The 21,911-nt window shown below is 41.0% G+C and overlaps 1 protein-coding gene across 3 annotated transcripts in view; it reads right to left on the bottom strand.

The window, feature by feature from the left end:
• LOC135514386 (EGF-like repeat and discoidin I-like domain-containing protein 3) overlaps nt 1-21,911 on the bottom strand; it is a 267,032-nt gene that overhangs the window by 209,648 nt on the left and 35,473 nt on the right. For 2 of the 3 annotated variants that reach the window (XM_064937834.1, XM_064937835.1), the window contains exon 2: nt 11,958-12,032. The exons of the other annotated variant lie outside the window; for it this stretch is intronic. In XM_064937834.1, coding sequence (XP_064793906.1) covers nt 11,958-12,032 — 75 coding nt within the window. The remainder of the gene's footprint in view (nt 1-11,957; nt 12,033-21,911) is intronic. 3 annotated transcript variants of the gene reach the window in all.

The raw sequence follows: 21,911 nt of genomic DNA, 5'->3' as shown, positions 1-21,911 counted from the left end.
ACTGGAGCTTGCCTCCTCCCGCCTGCCTTCCAACTTTGAAGACATGTATTTCCATTGTTAGAACGGTCAACATAATAGATCATTTTGGCAGAATTTGACTTGCTCCTGCAGGTTACCATTGGATTTCTTAAAATGCCACTAACAGGAGATTACATGCACCTGCAGGATAAACTAAGCTTGATTCCAATAAAGAAACTCAGGAATAAAACTAGTAGACCAGCTGATCTGATGTTGTTACGTTGTTCAACTGGCTTGATATTAAACAACAGAAAAGGCATGGAAAATGGTCAAGTTCACTTCTCCCGCTCCAGCGAAATAACAGCCAATCAGGAACAACAAAATTAAAATATGAAAAAGATAAATGGAAAAATATGACATATTACAACTTATTCAAGTCAATTACGATGATTTACAGTAGTTAACATGTTTAATTGCAGACAATTACTAAGTCAAAATATGCGTACATCAAGGTTACTCTTCCGCAAAAATAAAGTGATTGAAGACCAACTTTGAATGAATACCACATGAAATTCAGCAACAGTGACAGACAATTAAAATGTTATTATAAAAGATAGCACTTTGCATCGTTTTCGTTGGTTAAGATAACAACATCCAAATAATAAGATATTTCTCTCCTTATCACATTTCTTCCTAGTTCAGACATTGTTTCTTAAAAAAAGGTATTATAAGCCACCATAGGCTTGTTGGCCTTGTAGTTCTGTAAGAAAATACAATGGTTCACTATTGAGTATAATCATGTTGTTCTACAAAGAAATTATCTCCACTATCCACACAACATAGAACATTTAACTTTTAACTACCAGCCTAACCACGAGCACTAAAAAATAAATAAATATATTTACAGTATTTCTAAGATGGGATGATGTAAATAAAGCTATGCGGCATTACACACTTCAATGGATATTCCAACCCTGAGCCCCAGCCTGCTCTGCTCTTGCTGATCGAAAACATTTGTGTGTGCTACCTAACCAATGGCTGTGCTGTGTAGACCTACAGTGGCAGTTCAGGAGGAGAGTCAGAGGCTTCTTCCGAAAATATTTACACCTATAATTGATTTAATAAAATCGAAAATGTTTCTTGCCCATAATGTATTTATCAGAGTTTTATACAACGGGTAGTTCTAATCCTGAATCCACCGGCTAAGTCGAGGACATTAAAATGCCTATTTACTCTATTCCATCTGACTGTGTAATCCACTGTCTCATCAGCGCAGACAGGCAATTTATAAACTTAATCTCCGCTATAAGAAGCATCTAGATATTATCTCACATTTCTTTTAGACTAACATGTAGTTTTCAACAGCAGAGATTTGTATTAACCTTGCTGTCTGTTGTAACATTGTTTCAATATTCAAATTCGATCTCCAGCTGTCCCATTGTAAAGAACATTGGGAGTTGGCACAAGACAGACAGGCAGGCAGCGTTTCTCAGCCAGTCAAAATCATGAATCACCTTGCATCACCTTTATGGATATATTCAAAGAAATGTAAATTGAAAAAAAGATAAAATGAAACAAAGTGCAGCTAGTTTGCAGTCTTTCCAGTTTCAGTTTGAAGTGATTGTGTTAGCTTTGTTTTTGGCTAGCTCCTCTGAAGAACAGTGCCCTGACAAGAGAGCACATTTTCAATACCAGGTGAAATCGCGCCTCATTAGCTCATTGTTATGGTTGTATCCAAATAAATGTCAGTAGAAAACAGCTTAAACAAATGCAATTGCAGCTACTGTTGTCATTCTGGCTGCACTGATTGACGTGACTGTAAGTTAGCTGTAGTTGGCTATCTAGCAAGCAAGGGATAAGAACTTTGCAAGACAGTATGTCAATGGAACATTTAAAATGAATAACTGGGTCGCATCTATATCTTACATGGTCAAGGTAACTTCTTTCATAACCATGTGTGTGAGGTGTAAACATTTGTTTGAGACTACCAAGAAACACTATGTGACCCTGATTTAGCCCAATGTATTAAAGGTTCAGCCATGGAAGAAGAGTAGCCAGCAGTTAAGGCTTACATTTTTTTCTGTGTCACTAGGAGATCTTTCCACGGTGGTCTGCGAACCCACAACCTCATGGCCCGCAGCCCCGTGCGCTATTAAAATTCCTGCTTTGCCATGTAATGGTTACAGGATGAGGAACAGTTTCTAAAACTAAGGCTCTGGTCCGTCCAAGAAGTGAGGGTAAACAGTAGACATGTTCTCTGCTATCCACTTTGTTTTAATTACGCCGAAAATAAAAAATGAAACGCCCCATGCAACCATTTCAAAGATTTAACTGAGTTGCTGTTCATAAAGAAATAATTCAATTGAAATACCTTCTTTAGGCCCTAATCTTTGGATTTCACATGACTGGGAATACAGATATCTTTTTTTTTAAAGATAGGTGCATGGATTTTGTGTGACCACCATTTGCCTCATGCAGCGTGACATATCTCCTTCGCATAAAGTTGATCAGGCTGTTTATTGTGGCCTGTGGAATGTTGGTCCACTCCACTTCAATGGATGTGTGACGTTGTTGGATATTGGTGGGTACTGGAACACGCTGTCGTACATGTTGACCCAGAGCATCCCAAACAGGCTCAATGGGTGACATTACTGGTGAGTATGCAAGCCATAGAAGAACGGTGACATTTACAGCTTCTAGGAATTGTGCAAAGTTCCTTACGACATGGGGCTGTGTATTATCATGCTGACAGCAGTTGAAAGGCATGACAATGGGCCTCAGCTTCTTGTCTCGGTATCTCTGTGCATTCAAATTGCATTCTCTGGCAACAGCTCTTGTGGACATTCCTTCAGTCAACATCCCAATTGCACGCTCCCTCAAAACTTGAGACATCTGTAGCATTGTGTTGTGTGTACATTTTAGAGTGGCCTTTTATTGTCCCCAGCACAAGGTGCTGTTTAAGCTTCTTGATGTGGATTATCTTGGCAAAGGGATGTAAACACATTTGTGAACCACATTTTGAGAAATACGCTTTTTGTGATCATGGAAAATTTCTCAGATCTTTTATTTCAGCTCATGAAACATTATATTTTTGTTCAGTATATTATTTTGGGTACAGGGGAGGCTAACTTGTTTTTTTTCAAGCATTTATGGAGAGGTTAGGTAAAATATATTTTGCTGAACGGAGAGTCATCTATTTTCATTTCAGAGAGGTCCGATTTTCTCCATGTAACCCTTATTATAAATAGTGTTCACTGCCTTACAATAAAAACCTTACAGTGCAATACATGCATTTGATACATTTTAGTTGTAGATTCAATTAATAATAGATGTCAAATGATTTGCTGTAAAGGTAAGCACCAACATTTGATAAATATGTTTAATAAACAGTGCATAACCAATTGTAAAGGATGCATTGCATAAAGATATATCTGTGAAAATAATGCATAAACAAATGGAAATATTAATGAAAATATATCCATGAAAAGTTAGTCAAGGATATGTTTTGCATTATTCTGATAAGGCATACCGCAACACGTAGTTCTCATCTATTTTAATTTATCTTACAATAAAAAACAGTGTGATACACTTGATACATTTGATTTGTTGATTTGATTAGTACTAGAGTTTTAGTAAGTAATACAGTCCAGTTACATCTTCTTCTGACAAAGTAGAAAGGGAACCGAGGTGTCTTTCTCCCGGGTGTGAGCTGTTGTGTGCATGGGGGAGAGCAAGAGAAGGACGTGCTGCTGCCACAATTCTTACAATTCAGTGACCCTCTTCACCCTCTTCATTCTCATTATTCAGTTAATTGAAATTAAAATGAAGTCGTGACCAATTATCAGTTTCTATCTGGTTTCTATTGCCGATTCATCCATTGATGTTATTCATTCACTGAGGAGAGAGACACTTTAGCACCTGAGTGCCAACGCATTACACCATATTGGTATTGGCCATTTAAAAAAAATATTTTCCAACTTGTGAAGTAAATCTTATTTTCTGTAAATGGAGTGTTATAAAAGGATTCAGACACTTTTTTGTGATTTGGCTTGTTGTTTTTTTAGAAACATGTGACTCTGGTCACTACTTCACAGGAGAGCCATTAGAAGGTTTTTTTTTAGGACCACTTTCATGTGCTTTAATAACGAAACGTGTATACAATCTGTAAATACAAATACAATTGTTAAATTACGAGCCGAGTTGGTTCATTCAACTTTTTCACCCCGGACGCTTTATCTGGACATGGTTCTACACGACCTCCACCAGCTGAAGCCATGTAGTAACTTTAGCATTATGCCTTCTAGTTACAATCGCTGTACTCATAATATACAGGAGAACGATCGCCTTATGGTGAGGACAGCCGTGCTGCAAGCCCAGCTTCAGACACAATCGTTAGGCAAGGGTACTTTAAGTGTATGAAAGGATGAAACAGCGTCTGTTCCGCCAATAAGTACAGATAGTAGTATAAATCCCCTTGCACAGTCCCCGCAGACGGACAATTTTCTAATGGATTCTGGAAGGAAATGCAGTAGGAATACTTAACTGGTGTCGGTCATTCATCCGACAGAAACGTTCAACCTGTTTTACCCATTAGGCAGCAAGTGGGAGTCAGAGACTGAGCTGGTCGCTCTTCCACCCATTACGGGGTCTGAAACGCCGTAGCCTCCCACCATTAGCTCTGAAAACCATAGTCATTGGCGACTCGCAGTATTAGACTTAAAAAATGATGTACCAGCGATCCTACACTGTTTATCAGGGGGCCGGGCTACAAACATTAAGGCTAATCTAAAGATGGTGCTGGCTAAGGCTAAAACTGGTGAGTGTAGAGAGTATAGGGATATTGTTATCCACATCGGCACCAACGATGTTAGGATGAAACAGTCAGAGGTCACCAAGTGCAACATAGCTTCATCGTGTAAATCAGCTAGAAAGATGTTTTGTCATCAAGTAATTGTATATAGCATCCTCCCAGTTAGGGGGAGTGATGAGCTCTACAGCAGAGTCGCACAACTCAATCGCTGGTTGAACACTGTTTTCTGCCCCTCCCAAAATATTGAATTTGTAGATAATTGGCACTCTTTCTCGGACTCACCCACTAACAGGACCAAGCCTGGCCTGCTGAGGAGTGACGGACTCCATCCTAGCTGGAGGAGTGCTCTCATCTTATCTATGAACATAGACAGGGCTCTAACACCTCTAGCTCCACAATGAGATATGGTGCAGGCCAGCTTAGCGGAGTCTGCCACTAGCATAGTCAGTGTAGTCAGCCAAGCTCTCCCCATTGAGGCCGGGTCCGTGACTCGATCTAGGATGGGGAAAAATAAACATGGCGGTGTTCGCTCTAGCAATCTCACTGGAATAAAGACCTCAATTCCTGTCATTATTGAAAGAGGTTGTGATGTCTCACTTTTCAAAATAGGGCTACTTAATGTTAGATCCCTCACTTCCAAGGCAGTCAGTTATAGTCAATGAACTAATCACTGATCATAATCTTGATGTGGTTGGCCTGACTGAAACTTGGCTTAAACCTGATGAATTTACTGTGTTACATGAGGCCTCTCCTCCAGGTTACACAAGTGACCATATCCCCACGCATCCCGCAAAGGCAGAGGTGTTGCTAACATTTACAAAAATGACAGCATTTTCATCTTTTCAGCTTCTAGTCATGAAATCTATGCAGCCTACTCAATCACTTTTTATAGCTACTGTTTACAGGACACCTGGGCCATATACAGCGTTCCTCACTGAGTTCCCTGAATTCCCATTGGACCTTGTAGTCATGGCAGACAATATGCAAATGTTTGGTGACTTTAATATTCACATGGAAAAGTCCATAGTCCTGTTATAGCTGGAGTTTTCTTCCTGTCTTCTCTGGTGTCCTGTGTGAAATTAAGTATGTTCCCCCTAACTCTCTCTCATTCTCTATTCTCTCCTCTTGGAGGACCTGAGCCCCAGGACCATACCTCAGGACTACCTCGCCTGATGACTCCTTGCTGTCCCCAATCCACCTGTTGTCCCCAGTTTGACTCTCTCTCAATTCCTCACCTGCTGTCTCTAACTCTGAATGATAAATAATGAAAAGCCAACTGACATATACTCCTGAGGTGCTTACCTGTGGCACCCACTACTGTGATTATTATTATTTGACCCTGCTGGTCATCTATGAACATCTTGGCCATGTTCTGTTATAATCTCCACCCGGCACAGCCAGAAGAGGACTGGCCACCCCTCAGAGCCTGGTTCCTCTCTAGGTTTCTTCCTAGGTTCCTGCCTTTCTAGGGAGTTTTTCCTAGCCACCGTGCTTCTACATCTGCATTGTTTACTGTTTGGGGTTTTAGGCTGGGTTTCTGTATAGCAATTTGTGACATTGGCTGGTTTAAAAAGGCCTTCATAAATATGATTGATTAACATGCCGAGCGACGAGTTCAGATTGGTCTGCCATATAACATGCTTCTGTCTATTTGAGCTGGTAAGTATGTGTAGGTAATCCTGTCTAACGCAGATTTTGTATTTATATATCGCATATTTATTTATATCGCATAGTAGATCTGCATAAGTGTAGCTCTCCACTTTCCGGAGGACCAAGTATTGAAATCAGTGGAATTAGAGTATGATCGATAAGGAGATGGAGAAAACCCCTGTCTCCGGAATACATCTTCAGACTAAGGGCAACCATGGCCCTTAGTCCGTGAGAGGGAGAAGCTTCCATCCATGATGTGTATGGGTAACCTGGTTTCATTTCAAGTTAAAGTGTACTGCTAGCTAGCTAATGTTAGCTGGCTGGCTCGTTAGCTAACGTTACATGTATCTTATTATTCGTATCTTAGAGCCATTTGCTTTGCTAGTTAAAGTCTAATGTCAGCTAGCTAACATTGAACCTGATTGGTTAGCTACCTGCATATTGTAAGGGTTGTCGTCGGGAGAAAGAGAGGAGGACCAAAGCGCAGCGTGGTAAGGGTTCATGATGTAATATTTAATGAAATGAACTGAACACTGAAATACAAAACAATAAAGTGAACGAACGAAAACCAAAACAGTACTGTGTGGACCAAACACTCACACGGAAAACAAACACCCACAAACCAAAAGTGAAACCCAGGCTACCTAAGTATGATTCTCAATCAGAGACAACTAACGACACCTGCCTCTGATTGAGAACCATACTAGGCCGAACACAAAAACCAACATAGAAAAACAAACAGACTGCCCACCCCAACTCACACCCTGACCATACTAAAACAAATAATAAAATAACAACTATGGTCAGAACGTGATACATATTCATGTTCATATTCATAGGTTTGGATTATGGTTCATTTTTTAGCTATCTAGCTAGCTACATGTCTTAACAAAAGACTCCAATATGCAAGTATCCATTTCAATAGAATTTCACTGCAACAACTATTGAGACAGGTAGCTAGTAAATTCAGTCTGACTGTCTATTCCGATTTCAGAGCTTGAGTCACACAAAATGAAATATAATGATAAAATGAAAAATTAATTACTTCGCTGTACTCATAATATACAGGAGAACGATCGCCTTATGGCGAGGACAGCCGTGCTGCAAGCCCAGCATAATTTATGATTATGAATTTACCATGTTAAATGTGACTGTACTTCTTTATTTTTACCATATCTCACCGAATGAAGGGTTTGCTAAAAAGATAGGCGGGAGAGAGAAAGATAGGAGCTATTTCTCCCTCTCCTTACAAGCCATGCACAACTTTTACTTCACAAGCCACGGCCTCTGAGGAACGTGCCAAACCAAAAGCATAATTTGTGGCTGGGGGGGGGGGGGTCCAATCATAAAATTACGAATTAGTAGTACTGTGTACTGTAAAAACACAGAAAGCCAGTAGCTACAGTGGGGAAATAATTTCCAATCTAACAATTCATCATGTTCTATTATTGAGGGGGTCAAATTAGTCCTTCTCTAATATAGGGGAAGGTCATGACCCCGCTGTCCCCCCCCACAAGTTACATGCCTGCACACACTCATTCACACAAGCAAGGTTGTTTGATGCTTCCGCGCTGTACCCAGTAGAATAAGAAACAATGGCCCTCTGTTTCTGTCTTCATCCTTTCCATTTTCCAGTCTTGTCAGCACTGTAGAAGAGATGGGTAAAGCCATCCAAAAACCGCTAGCTCCTATGTTGACATGTGGCATTAGTAAAATAATGAACATACTGCACTCTTAAGAATGAGCTTTGAGTCTTTGTTACTACTCATCTGCCTTGTATTAGGGAGGCAGGGTAGCCTAGTGGTTAGAGCGTTGGACTAGTAATCGAAAGGTTGCAAGTTCAAATCCCCGAGCTGACAAGGTACAAATCTGTCGTTCTGCCCCTGAACAGGAAGTTAACCCACTGTTTCTAGGCCGTCATTGAAAATAAGAATTTGTTTGTAACTGACTTCCCTGGTAAAGTTTAATTTTAAACATCTTGCAACCAAATTATAATGATTTGCAGGTAAAAATAACATTTTCTAATGTGTCCAAAGACCAAATGTTAAATTGAGCGTCAAATTGGCCTTCTGAGCATAAGAAAAGGTCAAAGAAAAAACATTTCTGTGAAAGACTAGAAGAATGCTTTCACCATTTCATCTCATGCCAATAGTCACACATCCACTTCCTGAGTGTGAAAGATCATCGGTCTTCTACTTTCAATCAATACGTTTTCTACATCTGCTTTGAAGTGTCACCGTGAGAAACCAATCACATGTCAGCTTGGAGTTGCTCAGTAGCACTGTCCGTTCCACGTAAAGCTCATGTTGGAGCAGCTGCTTGCAAAGTTACCTGAGGTGAATGTAATGAGGAACATCCCATCTACACATGGCAATAAAACAATTGTGTTTGTATCCACATTCAGTGTGATATGGCTGTGCTACCTCATGGTGTTAGCACCGTATGAGAGATGAATTGCAACAGAAGTTAACGCATCATTTAATGCAATGGGATACATCCATTTCGTGATTGAATCATTTTCAAATCTTTGTAAATTTCGGAAGAAAATTACAGATGACAAATATAGATGCACACTAAGGGGATTTGGAGATCTTTTGTCACAGGCACAGCAGAGCTAATTCACTCCTGCCGTGTTTTAACATATCATTCTTAAGTTTTTGTTCTGGTGCATCAAATACAGTCTCCTACAAGCCCATATGTTATTTGGATGGCATGTCAAGGTCTCAAAGCTCACATTTATTCCAGGCAGAGCTAAGAATCTCACTGTTCACTCATGACTGCACGGCCAGGCACAACTCCAATGCCATCATTAAATTTGCCGATGACACAACAGTGGTAGGCCTGATCACCGACAACAACGAGACAGCCTATAGGGAAGAAGTCAGAGGCCTGGCCATGTGGTGCCAGGACAACAACCTCTCTCTCAACGTGATCAAGACAAAGGAGATGATTGTGGACTACAGGAAAAAGGGGACTGAGCACGCCCCCATTCTCATCGACGGGGCTGCAGTGGAGCAGGTTGAGAGCTTCAAGTTTCTTGGTGTCCACATCACCAACAAACTAACATGGTACAAGCACACCAAAACAGTCGTGAAGCGGGCACGACAAAACCTATTCCCCCTCAGGAGACTAAAAAGATTTGGCATGTGTCATCAGATCCTCAATAGGTTCTACAGCTGCACCATCGAGAGCATCCTGACTGGTTGCATCACTGCCTGGTATGGCGACTGCTCGGGCTCCGACCGCAAGGCCCTACAGAGGGTAGTGCGAATGGCCCAGTATATCACTGGGGCCAAGCTTCCTGCCATCCAGAACCTCTATACCAGGCGGTGTCAGAGGAAGGCCCTAAAAATTGTCAAAGACTCCAGCCACCCTAGTCATAGACTGTTCTCTCTACTACCACACGGCAAGTGATACCAGAGCACCAAGTCTAGGTCCAAGAGGCTTCTTGGACCTAGCCATAAGCCTTCTACCCCAAGCCATAAGACTCCTGTACATCTTGTCAAATGGCTACCCAGACTATTTGTATTGCCCCCCCAACCCCTCCACACCCCTGTCACTCTCTGTCATCTATGCATAGTCACTTTAATAACTCTACCTACATGTACATACTACCTCAACTAACCAGTGCCCCCCACATTGACTCTGTACCAGCACCCCCATTTATATATATATACTATATGTTTTTACTGCTGCACTTTAATTACTTTTATCTCTTATTCTTATCCATATTTTTTGGAAAATATACTGTTGTTTAGGGGCTCGTAAGTGAGCATGTCACTGTAAGGTCTATACCTGTTGTATTTGGTGCATGTGACTAATACATTTCGATTTGATATGATTCGAATCTGTCAGATGCTACAGAGCTTCCCCAGAGAGTTAAGGACAAGGCAGACTCCAAATGTCATACGGTAGCTATTGTGCTGTTCAGCAGTATTCTGAAAATACTTTCCACAATGGATTTATTGTGTTTCCAAATGCATTTTGCAGAATAGTCCACATAAATAGAGGACAGAGAAAAGGCAATATTGTGTTGACTGTAGACATGACTTGTAAAAGCTGTTATAATATGCAAATGCCAGTCAGCTGCTGCTTTCCACTTCTCTAAAAAGTCACAGTAGTTGCATTCTGACTAACATGTGGTTTTGTCAAAGACCTACAGTAGCTTCACGCATGTACATTTTCATGACTTTTATAGCCATATGTGTATATAAAACATAAAGCACATACACATGGGAGGGAGGGAGAGAGAGAGAGATGGTGTGAGTGAGAGGGATGCAATGGCAGAGGAAGGGTGGCAAAAAAAGAAGCAGCACAAAATCGAGCAGGAAAGAGGGAAATTTGCAGGAAAATATTATATCTCTAGGTTGGGCATGTACAGATGACTGAAGCATGTACATTTGGATTAAGGGTCTCACTGCCATGAGGAGAGCAGGCAGGGGTGATGGGGGAAGGGTGGGCACATCAGAAGTCAAGGAGACTAGCTGCCACACCATCTTAACAATTCAAACATAGAGCCGTTAAATATGATACTATTGACACCATACTGACAGACGCGGAACGCAAGCCTTCAATCCATAACCACCAACAATCCATGGCGCCATGATGGGTTTTGATATACACTACCGATCAAAAGTTTTAGATCACCAACACATTCAAGCGTTTTTCTTTATTTTTATTATTTTCTACATCAAGCGCTATGCTGAAACTGGCTCTCATGAGGACCGCCAGGAATGGAAGACCCAGAGTTACCTCAACCGCTGTGTCTTTGTGAGACACGGTGTGGGTGAAGGGATGATATCTGCATGTGTATTTCCCACTGTACAGCATGGTTTGATTTGATTTAATTTGGAGGAGGTGTTATGGTGTGGGGGTGCTTTGCTGGTGACACTGTCTGTGATTTATTTATAATTCAAGGCACACTTAACCAGCATGGATACCACTGCATTCTGAAGTGATACGCCATCCCATCTGGTTTGGGCTTAGTGTGAGTATAATTTGTTCGTCAACAGGACAATGACCCAACACACCTAAGGGCTATTATACCAAGAAGGAGAGTGATGGAGTGCTGCATCAGATGACCTGGCCCCACAATCCCCGACCTCGACCATATTGAGATGGTTTGGAAGAGTTGGACCGCAGAGTGAAGGAAAAGCAGCCAACAAGTGCTCAGCATATGTGGGAAATCCTTCAAGACTGTTGGAGAGAATGCCAAGAGTGTGCAAAGCTGTCATCAAGGCAAAGAGTGGCAATTTGAAGAATCTCAAATATATATTAATTTGTTTAAGACTTTTTTGCTTACTACATGATTCCATGTGTTATTTCATAGTTTTGATGTCTTCACAATTTTTTTACAATGTAGAAAATAGTAAAAAATAAAGTAAAACCCTTGAATGAGTAGGTGTTCTAAAACTTTTGACTCATGCACACACAATCACAGTTGACACCTGTGTAATTTCAGCAAGTGTTTCTGATCTCACTTACCAATCTCCAAACTACTAAGACAAGTTTATGTTCTGAAAAGCAGTGCAACACTCACATGAGAAGGATTCGTCAGCCAGAACATTGAGGCAGGCAGCCCCATTCTCGCAGGGATTGGGCTCGTAAACTTCCCCTGCAAGACACGGGGATACAAGAACACAGGGTCCCATGGGGTTAGAGAACAACCCTCTGCTCATTAAAATGGTCAGACAGCTGGATCAGCCAGCAGTACTGATGATACTGTCATTAAGTATTTTGAGTCCTTAGAATTACTCAATAAAAGCCTTGACAAATTCCCTGTGAGTTTTTTTGGCACAATAATCTAATGAGGGAGAATTGGAATCAGAAGTCTGATTAGAACTCAAACCAGTTCAGAGATTGAGTTGGTGTCAGACTGGTCACAAGCTTTTATGGGGTTTGTAATATGCAGAGAACGCTACTCCATCTTCAAAGTCATAGTTTGCGGGCATGACATTCTAATAGGCCTAGCTTTGCTCTGATGTTTGATCAGCTCTTAAACACCCTCCTCTTAAGTGGATCCATGGGTGTAGTCACTATTATGGTTTAAAATGTTCCTGGCATGTAAAAAATATTCCATCCCGAGAATAAATCACTTTTCTCCAAGGTAACATGGTATTTCATACCAAAACCGGAAGTGTCATTCAAAAGCAAAGTTTCCCTAATTAATTTTTACAAAATAATTTAAAAACAAGGAGCTGAAATGGCTTGAGTCAACAAGCAAGCCTAGATACATTCAGGAGTATAAAGACTCATAATAGTGTTTAACATGATTTTTGATCTCTGTACCCCACAAATACAATTATCTGTAAGGTCCCTCAGTCAAGCTGTGAATTTCAAACACTGACTCAACCACAAAGACTAGAGATGTTTTCCAATGCCTCACAAAGAATGGCACCCATGGGTAGATGGGTAAAACATTGAATATCCTTTTGAGCATGGGGAAGTTATTAATTCAACTTTGAATGGTGTATCAATACACCCAGTCACTACAAAGGTACAGGCGTCCTTCCTAACTCAGTTGCCGGAGAGGGAGGATACCGCTCAGGGACTTCACCATGAAGCCAATGGTGACTTTAAAACAGTTAGAGAGTTTAATGGCTGTGATAGGAAAAAATGGAGCTTGGATCAACAACATTGTAGTTACTCCACAATACTAACATAAATGACAGTGAAAAGAAGGAAGCCTGTAGAGAATAAACATTTTCCAACAAGGCACTAAAGTTGTACTGCAAAAAATGCACAATCCAGATTTGGAAATCTTTTAGAGACATACCCAGAAACACTCACAGCTGTATTCACTGCCAAATATGATTCTAACATGTATTGACTCAGGGAGTAGAATACTTATCTAATCTTATTTTTCATTATTTATTTTTTTACAAATGTTAAAAGTTTTGTTTAATTTTGACATTGTGTAGATTGTTGACAATTCTTTTTTAATTAAATACATTTTAATCCCACTTTGTAACACAGAAAAATGTGGAAAAAGTCAAGGGGTGTGAAGACTTTCTGAAGGCACTGTAGCTATATCCCCACTGGGCACAGACTTCAGTTTTGATTTACATTTGTTTGAGTTGGCAAATAGTGTGAATTCAACATGAAATCAACAAAAACATTGATTTAGGTTAAGAGTTTGGTAAAGAAATTACGAAATGCCCTTACGTTGATGACCTTTTGCAAATGCAATAATTAGTAGGCTGATGCACTAATATTTCCGCTAATGTTCTGCGATGTGGGTATTAGGCTTCCTCCTGTTTCTCTCTTTATTGTTTGTTCCTTCATTCCTTCCTCGCAACAGTTTAATAAACAGTTTAATAAAAATTGCCTATGTTTCGTTGTCCTTATCTTCATCATTGTAATGACATGCTTGAATCATAGGCTATTGGACTAGAATAAGATGCAGTGGCCAGTCTTTCGCTTCTCTTCACAAAGATTGAATGGTTATGGCAATTTTCCCTCTAGGTTGAACTTCACTGATAAGTCTTTCAATCACCTGCGAGATTTCAGATCAGAGCCTCACCTGTGCACATTTGTTGATATTCTTTGCTCGTTAGCGAGTTACTAGCCTAGTTATAGATAAGTATAGATGAGCAATGTGGAGTTACTGCTTTCTACAAGAGCGCAAAACGTGAAGGCTACATTTCAAGCTGTCTTTGAAAAGCCAGTCAGGTATAAAGCTTGTCTAAATTAAAAGGGACGGGTTGTATTTTGAGACAGGCTTGAATATGCAAATAAACCAATAGGCAGAGTGGTAGCCTACATTGTCTAATTTTCTGTATGGTAATAATAATTAATTGTATTTTGTAAAGTGGTTTCTTGCATCATACAAAACAATAACATTTAGACTCACCTATTTGGCCCATGGTGTTACAGACCAAGTCATGGATTAATGGCAAAATGTTTTTTTTAAGTCTCATGCAATATAGGCATGCATTGAACACCACATATAGTCTACTATAGGCTATATCATATAAATCAAAAGCTATTCCCATGTGAAAATGTTATCTTTCATACCGTCCCTAGGAGGGGTGCGTCACTTGAGTGGGTTGAGTCACTGATGTGATCTTCCTGTCTGGGTTGGCGCCACCCCTTGGGTTGTGCTGTGGCGGAGATCTTTGTGGGCTATACTCGGCCTTGTCTCAGGATGGTAAGTTGGTGGTTGAAGATATCCCTCTAGTGGTGTGGGGGCTGTGCTTTGGCAAAGTGGGTGGGGTTATATCCTTCCTGTTTGGCCCTGTCCGGGGGTGTCCTCGGATGGGGCCACAGTGTCTCCTGACCCCTCCTGTCTCAGCCTCCAGGATTTATGCTGCAGTAGTTTATGTGTCGGGGGGCTAGGGTCAGTTTGTTATATCTGGAGGACTTCTCCTGTCCTATCCGGTGTCCTGTGTGAATTTAAGTATGCTCTCTCTAATTCTCTCTCTCTCTTTCTTTCTCTCTCTCGGAGGACCTGAGCCCTAGGACCATGCCTCAGGACGACCTGACTTGATGACTCCTTGCTGTCCCCAGTCCACCTGGCCGTGCTGCTGCTCCAGATTCAACTGTTCTGCCTGTGATTATTAATATTTGACCATGCTAGTCATTTATGAACATTTTAACATCTTGGCCATGTTCTGTTATAATCTCCACCCGGCACAGCCAGAAGAGGACTGGCCACCCCACATAGCCTGGTTCCTCTCTAGGTTTCTTCCTGGGTTTTGGCCTTTCTAGGGAGTTTTTCCTAGCCACCGTGCTTCTACACCTGCATTGCTTGCTGTTTGGGGTTTTAGGCTGGGTTTCTGTACAGCACTTTGAGATATCAGCTGATGTACGAAGGGCTATATGAATAAATTTGATTTGATTTGATTTACACATCTACAGGCTTTTAAGGGCTATTTGAACAAGGAGAGTGATGGAATGCTGTATCAGATGACCTGGTCTCTACAATCACCCAACTTCAACACAATTGAGATGGTTAAGGATGAGTTGGGACGCGGAGTGAAGGAAAAGCAGCCAACAAGTGCTTAGCATATGTCGGAATTTCTTCAAGACTGTTGGAAAAGCAATTCCTCATGAAGCTGGTTGAGAGCATGCCAAGAGTGTGCAAAGCTGTCCTCAAGGCAAAGGGTTGCTATTGGAATAATTTAAAATCTATAATATATTTTGATTTGCTTAACACTTTTTTGGTTACTACACAATTCCAAATGTGTTATTTCATAGTTTTGATGTATTGTTCTACAATCTATAAAATTTTAAAATAAAGAAAACCCCTTGAATGAGTAGGTGTGTCCAAACTTTTGATTAGTACTGTACACAGTAGCGGTGTGTGGGTAAAAACCTATTACAACCTACTGTATGTGTTAATTGCATTGCTGTAACCTGTTTACTAATTTGCCTTGCGACCGTGATATGTAGGCCTAAATCCGAGACAATAAGAAGAGTGGCAGAATAAATTCAACACACCTTTGTTTTATCACACAACCAGATAGCAACATCTGTCCGGTGAAGTCCACAAAGTTATTGCATGACCTACAGCATGGTCAAGCAATTTAATGTTTCTGACATTTTTGGACCACAAAACAACTATGTTTTTGGAACCACAGAGAGTTAGTTGCAAAGAAAACAGGAGCTGCCTCTACTATTCCAGGACCATTTCAACATCTTCAAATCACTTTTGCTTAGTCTAATTAAGTGTCAACTAAAAGACACCAAAAACAATTTAGTGCATTCGACGTAGGGAGACAGAGGGGCGATATTTCGCTCGCTCGGATGCTGTCTCCTGTGAGATTCGTTCGGCCTCTTGCGAATTGAAGAAAAATTGTGAAATACAATGGTCAGCTTTGAGGAAGTCTGGCTTCCATTGGCATCCATGAATATACACCACTGGGTAGCCAAATGTGATGTACAAAACGGAGCGATTTCTCCTACACAAAGATTCTTTCAGGAAAAACTGAACATTTGCTATGTAACTGAGTCTCCTCATTGAAAACATCCGAAGCTCTTCAAAGGTAAATGATTTTATTTATTTGGTTATCTGGTTTTTGTGAAAATGTTGCGTGCTAAATGCTACTCAAAATGCTAAGCTAGCTTAGCATACTCTTACACAAATTATTGATTTGCTATGGTTCAAAAGCATATTTTGAAAATCTGAGATGACAGTGTTGTTAAGAAAAGGCTAAGCTTGAGAGCAGGTGCATTATTTTCATTTTATTTGCGATTTTCAGAAATCGTTAACGTTGCGTTATGCTAATGAGCCTGAGGCTTTATTCACGATCTGGGGTGGGGAGTATCAAGAGGTTAAATCCCGGTAACCCGGTCCCCGTTATGTGGTAAGTAGTGGAGGATGCTGAGGGGAGGACGGCTCATAATAATGGCTAGAACAGAGAAAATTGAATTTTTTCACACCTGCCTGTATATATATATATATATATATATATATACAGGCAGGTATTCTGTAAAAATAGACATGTTATAAGATTATATAGTGCCTAACAAAAGATTTCATCCCCCTTGGCACTTTTCCTATTTTGTTGCATTACATCCTGTAATTAAAATAGATTTTCGTTGGATTTCATGTAATGGACATACACAGAATAGTCAAAATTGGTAAGGTGAAATGACAAATATTACTTGCTAAAAAAATAGAAATAAAAATTAGACAGAAAAGTGGTGCGTGCATATGTATTCACCCCCTTTGCTATGAAGCCCCTAAATAAAATCTGGTGCAACCAATTACCTTCAGAAGTCACATAATTATGTATTAACAGGTGCTAATGATCATCAATTCTATATGTAGCTTGAAACACAATCATTAACTGAAACAGAAACAGCTGTGTAGGAGGAATATAACTGGGTGAAGAACAGCCAAACTCAGCTAAGAAGATGAGGATGCTGAAGACAGTTTACAGTCAAAAGTCATACACCATGGCAAGACTAAGCACAGCAACAAGACACAAGGTAGTTATACTGCATCAGCAAGGTCTCTCCCTGTTAGAAATTTCAAGGCAGACAGGGGTTTCCAGATGTGCTATCCAAGCTCTTTTGAAGAAGCACAAAGAAGCGGGCAACATTGAGGACCGTAGATGCAGTGGTCGGCCAAGGAAACTTACTGCAGCAGGTGAAAGACGCATCATGCTTACTTCTCTTCACAATTGGAAGAGGTCCAGCAGTGCCATCAGCTCAGAATTGGCAGAAAACAATGGGACCCTGGTACACCCATCTACTGTTCGTAGAAGTCTGGTCAGAAGTGGCCCTCATGGAAGACTTGCGGCCAAAAAGCCGTACCTCTGACGTGGAAACAAGGCCAAGTGTGCATGAAAACACAGGAACTGGGGTGGAGAAAAATGGCTCTGGGCTGATGAGAAACAATGTGAAATATTTGGCTGAAGCAGACGGCAGCTAGTTCACCAATAGGTTAAGGTGTATGACTACGTTCTGAAGGCTCTGTATTTATCCACGGGAAAAGGTTTGGCTGGGAATTCTTGTTAAATCCCGGTAACCCAGTTCCCGTTATGTGGTAAGTAGTGGAGGATGCTGAAGGGAGGACGGCTCATAATAATGGCTAGAACAGAGAAAATGGATTGGCATCAAACACATGGAAACCATGTGTTTGCTGTATTTGATACCATTCCACTCATTCCACTCCAGCCATTTCCACAAGCCTGTCCTCACAATTAAGATGCCATCAACCTCCTGGGGTAGACTTTCAGTGGAAGACATTACAGAACGATTGGCTGTAAATTGTACATGTTGGGATGAAACCAAAGTCCATAGTAAATACTTTAAAAACTCTATTTAGACTTTGACCGTCATCCCCCCCAAACACACTTATTGGGCTTCACAAAGAGAATGGTTTGACTGGATACAAACCAATATAATGATATTTTAAGGGAACACAAAAGGCCTATATCCTTGCGTTTCATGTCGGTTCACCAAATGGCAAAAAATCACAACAAGGTGAAAAAACTACAATGAGGCTTTTTAAACACATGGCAAATAATTAGAACATGATTTATTTTAATCAAAGAAAAGCCTAAGACACTCTGTTAATTGGATGCAGTGGCTAAAGGTAATTAGCTTGGTTGGTCATGGTTAAGAGAAAGAACAGTGAGAAGAAACGCAAAAGTATGCAGAAAGAGTCAAAACACCACAGGCAAACATGAAAGACAGACATTGTGTTCTTATCAAGCCAAGAGTAAGAATATGTTCTCAAAGGAAGGCAGCTCTAAAACAATACAAAAAGAAAAGAAATTGAGCAGATGATAAGAGGAGAAAAAAAGAGAGAATTAAAGAGCATCACAAATGCTGTGAAAGCCGTAGCAGGTAGCAATGTCAGGGAACAGGATGGCCGTTCAACTCCAAATAAATTGATTGCTTTAGGGAGGACGCAGCACTGAGAGATGGATCTGCTCTGCTGCTAGCATGCTAGGGGTTTGAAGACGAGTGAGGCCTTTGGTGGTGCTGGGAATCAAGTAAATCGCTGAAGGCATCCTTTAAACTTGCCCCCTGCGGGGTAAGATACTTCTGCTGAGCCGATGGGTTCCAAGCTGCATCGAAGCTGTGAGGAAGTTCAGACCATGATGAAATCAATTCAAATAAACAAAACTAATAGCATGACACATACAGCATGTGGTGAAAGCCAAAGGATCACAATATCATGTCAACTTTGAGAGGTTACCTTGAATTATATGATGTTGGACCTGAACTCAGCGAATGTTCCATCTACTATACCATTTGCTTACCCGACATTCATATACATGATGTCAGTGCTTTGTGTTCGCAACCCAAACCACTACAGTCAGTCGCGGTGACCATGGTTTGGGACGAACCAGAAGACATAATCACCATGGTGTGGTTGTGTGTCGGGTCGCTGTGAGGTAGGTGGCTTCTCCCAAACATAATTATTGCTTGAACATAAACACGCGCTCTTCACTTTATGTTCTATGTCTAAAGACCTGATTCAGCAGTCACATAAATCTCCATCTCCTTCCAAACCATTAAAAGGAACTGAGGGTCTTTCCACCCAGCCAGAGGCCAACAGTACGCCGCTTCCTGGTCTGACTTAGCTATTCAACACACACCACTTTGTCTGATAAGTGCTTCCATCCACATAAGACGGTCTCCACCACTTCATTTCCTCAATACCGAGATTTCATCAAAATAGCTTTCAAACTGTTTGCGGTAAGAAAGTTCCGGGAATCCTATCTTGGCCAAAATAAGTGTGGTGGAACTCAGGCTTACTACACATCATTTGTTTTCTTTTTAAATAAGTTTTCCACCCAGCTTTTATTCCTGTGGGAGGAAAAAGGTATTTTTTCAATGTAAAATCATCTGGTCCGTGTTCTAACTTGTATAGCCCTCATTACTGTGCACTGCCTAGCCTGCTAGCCCAACTCTAAGCCCTGTAGGGGAACACAGAGGGCATCTGTCTCAGGAAGAGATCCTACTTCACTTCATCATGGGCAAGGGGCAACCATAATGCACTCTGCTCAGAGCCTGTAAGGTTTAGGGGCTTCAGACTAACATGTAGCATGGACCAAGGCTTTTCACAAACTCAACCTGTAGCCTAGGTAAAATATGGTTACAAATCACACAATTATAGCCCATCATGGACATCAATCAATATATTGATTGAACAATGTGTACTGTGGAGGCAATTATCAATGACATATTCTTCCTTTTCTGAGGTAAAACACAGACATAGCGTTTATCAATACACTATGAAAAAGAATGTAAAATGTTTGATACTTTGATAATCAGAACTCCTACAAAAGGACATAGTAATTGTATTCTCAAGGAACTCTCCAAAATGGCATTTTCCTACATGATGTATCTACTAAAGAAAGAGCTAAGGAATGCAATACTGTTTGGCTATTATCTTGGACATCTACCAACATCTAGAAAAGTCCAATGTTGTGTAGTACACTACTACTACCAAATGTATGTGTACACCTGCTCGTCAAACATCTCATTCCAAAATCATGGACATTAATATGAAGTTGGTCCCCCCCCCCCTTGCTGCTATAACAGCCTCCACTATTCTGGGAAGGCTTTCCACTAGATGTTGGGACTTGCTTCCATTCAGCCACAAGAGCATTAGTGAGGTCGGGAACTCATATTGGATGCTGGGCGATTAGGCCTGGCTAGCAGTCGGCGTTCCAATTCATCCCAAAGGTGTGTGATGGGTTTGAAGTCAGGGCTCTGTGCAGGCCAGTCAAGTTCTTCCACACCGACAAGCCATTTTTGTATAGACCTCACTTTGTACCCAGGGGCATTGTCATGCTGAAAGAGAAAAGGGCCTTCCCCAAACTGTTGCCACAAAGTTGGAAGCACAGAATCATCTAAAATGTCATTGTATGCTGTAGCTTTAAGCTAGCCGAGCTAGCCGAACCATGAAAAACATCCCCGGACCATTATTCCTCCTCCACCAAATGTTACAGTTGGCACTATACATTGGGGCAGGTAGCATTGTCCTGGCTTCCGCCAAACCCAGATTCGTTCATTGGACTGCCAGATGGTGAAGCGTGATTTCTACTGCTCCAGAGTCCAATGTCGGCTAGATTTACACCACTCTAGCTGACGCTTGGTGATATTAGGCTTGTGTGCGGCTGCCCGGCCATTGAAACCCATTTCATGACGCTCCCGATGAACAGTTCTTGTGCTGACACTGCTTCCAGAGGCAGTTTGAAACTCGGCAGTGAGTGTTGCAACCGAGGACAGGTGTTTTTTTATGCACTTTAGCACTCTGCGGTCCCATTCTGTGAGCTTGTATGGCCTAACACTTCGTGGTTGAGAAGTTTCCACTTTACAATAACAGCACTAGCAGGGCAGACATTTGATGAACTGACTTGTTGGAATGACAGTGTTTGTCAATGGAGATTGCATGGTGTTGTGCTCATTTTTATATACCTGTCAGCAATAGGTGTCCACATACTTAATGTATGTGGTAAAAGCCCTCAAGGTTATTTGAATGTTTACTTCAGCTCTTCATCCCACTTTATTAAACTGAACTTGTTGAGAATTATTGAATATTGTCTAATTGCAAAGGCAAATTGCAAAACTCTATAGTGCTTACCACATGTCCAAATGAATAGATAATAAAGTTATGTAATAACATGTGTTGCAATTTGCTTGTGTTCTTGTCTGTTTGTCTCTTGAATTCAAAATATGACAATGCCAAATAGCGTGAAATACCAAAAGCTAATCAAGCCACACTTCACAAAAATATAGACAATTCTCAAGGGGGTCCAAGAAGCTACTGGCTGACAATGTTTTACCCAGCTGATGTTCACGCCGAAGTGCCTCTCGCGGATCTCCAATGCCAGTCAGGCATATGGTGTATCTAAACCCTGCACAGTGATACAGCTTGAGGTTCTGTAAGTAGCAGAGTGTTTCCTTTGACTTTCTCACTTCATCACACTTTCTGCTGCTGGTGCCAACACCAAGGCATTGTGGTTTACCCCTTTCCACTGAATGGGGGTGGAACCAAGGTCTGCTAGGATGACAGCTTTGACAT

This window comes from Oncorhynchus masou, chromosome 25 (assembly GCF_036934945.1).
Source record: "Oncorhynchus masou masou isolate Uvic2021 chromosome 25, UVic_Omas_1.1, whole genome shotgun sequence".
Taxonomy (NCBI): domain Eukaryota; kingdom Metazoa; phylum Chordata; class Actinopteri; order Salmoniformes; family Salmonidae; genus Oncorhynchus; species Oncorhynchus masou.
The sequence above is the reverse complement of the archived record's forward strand: the minus strand, read 5'-3'. Positions and strand labels throughout refer to the sequence as shown.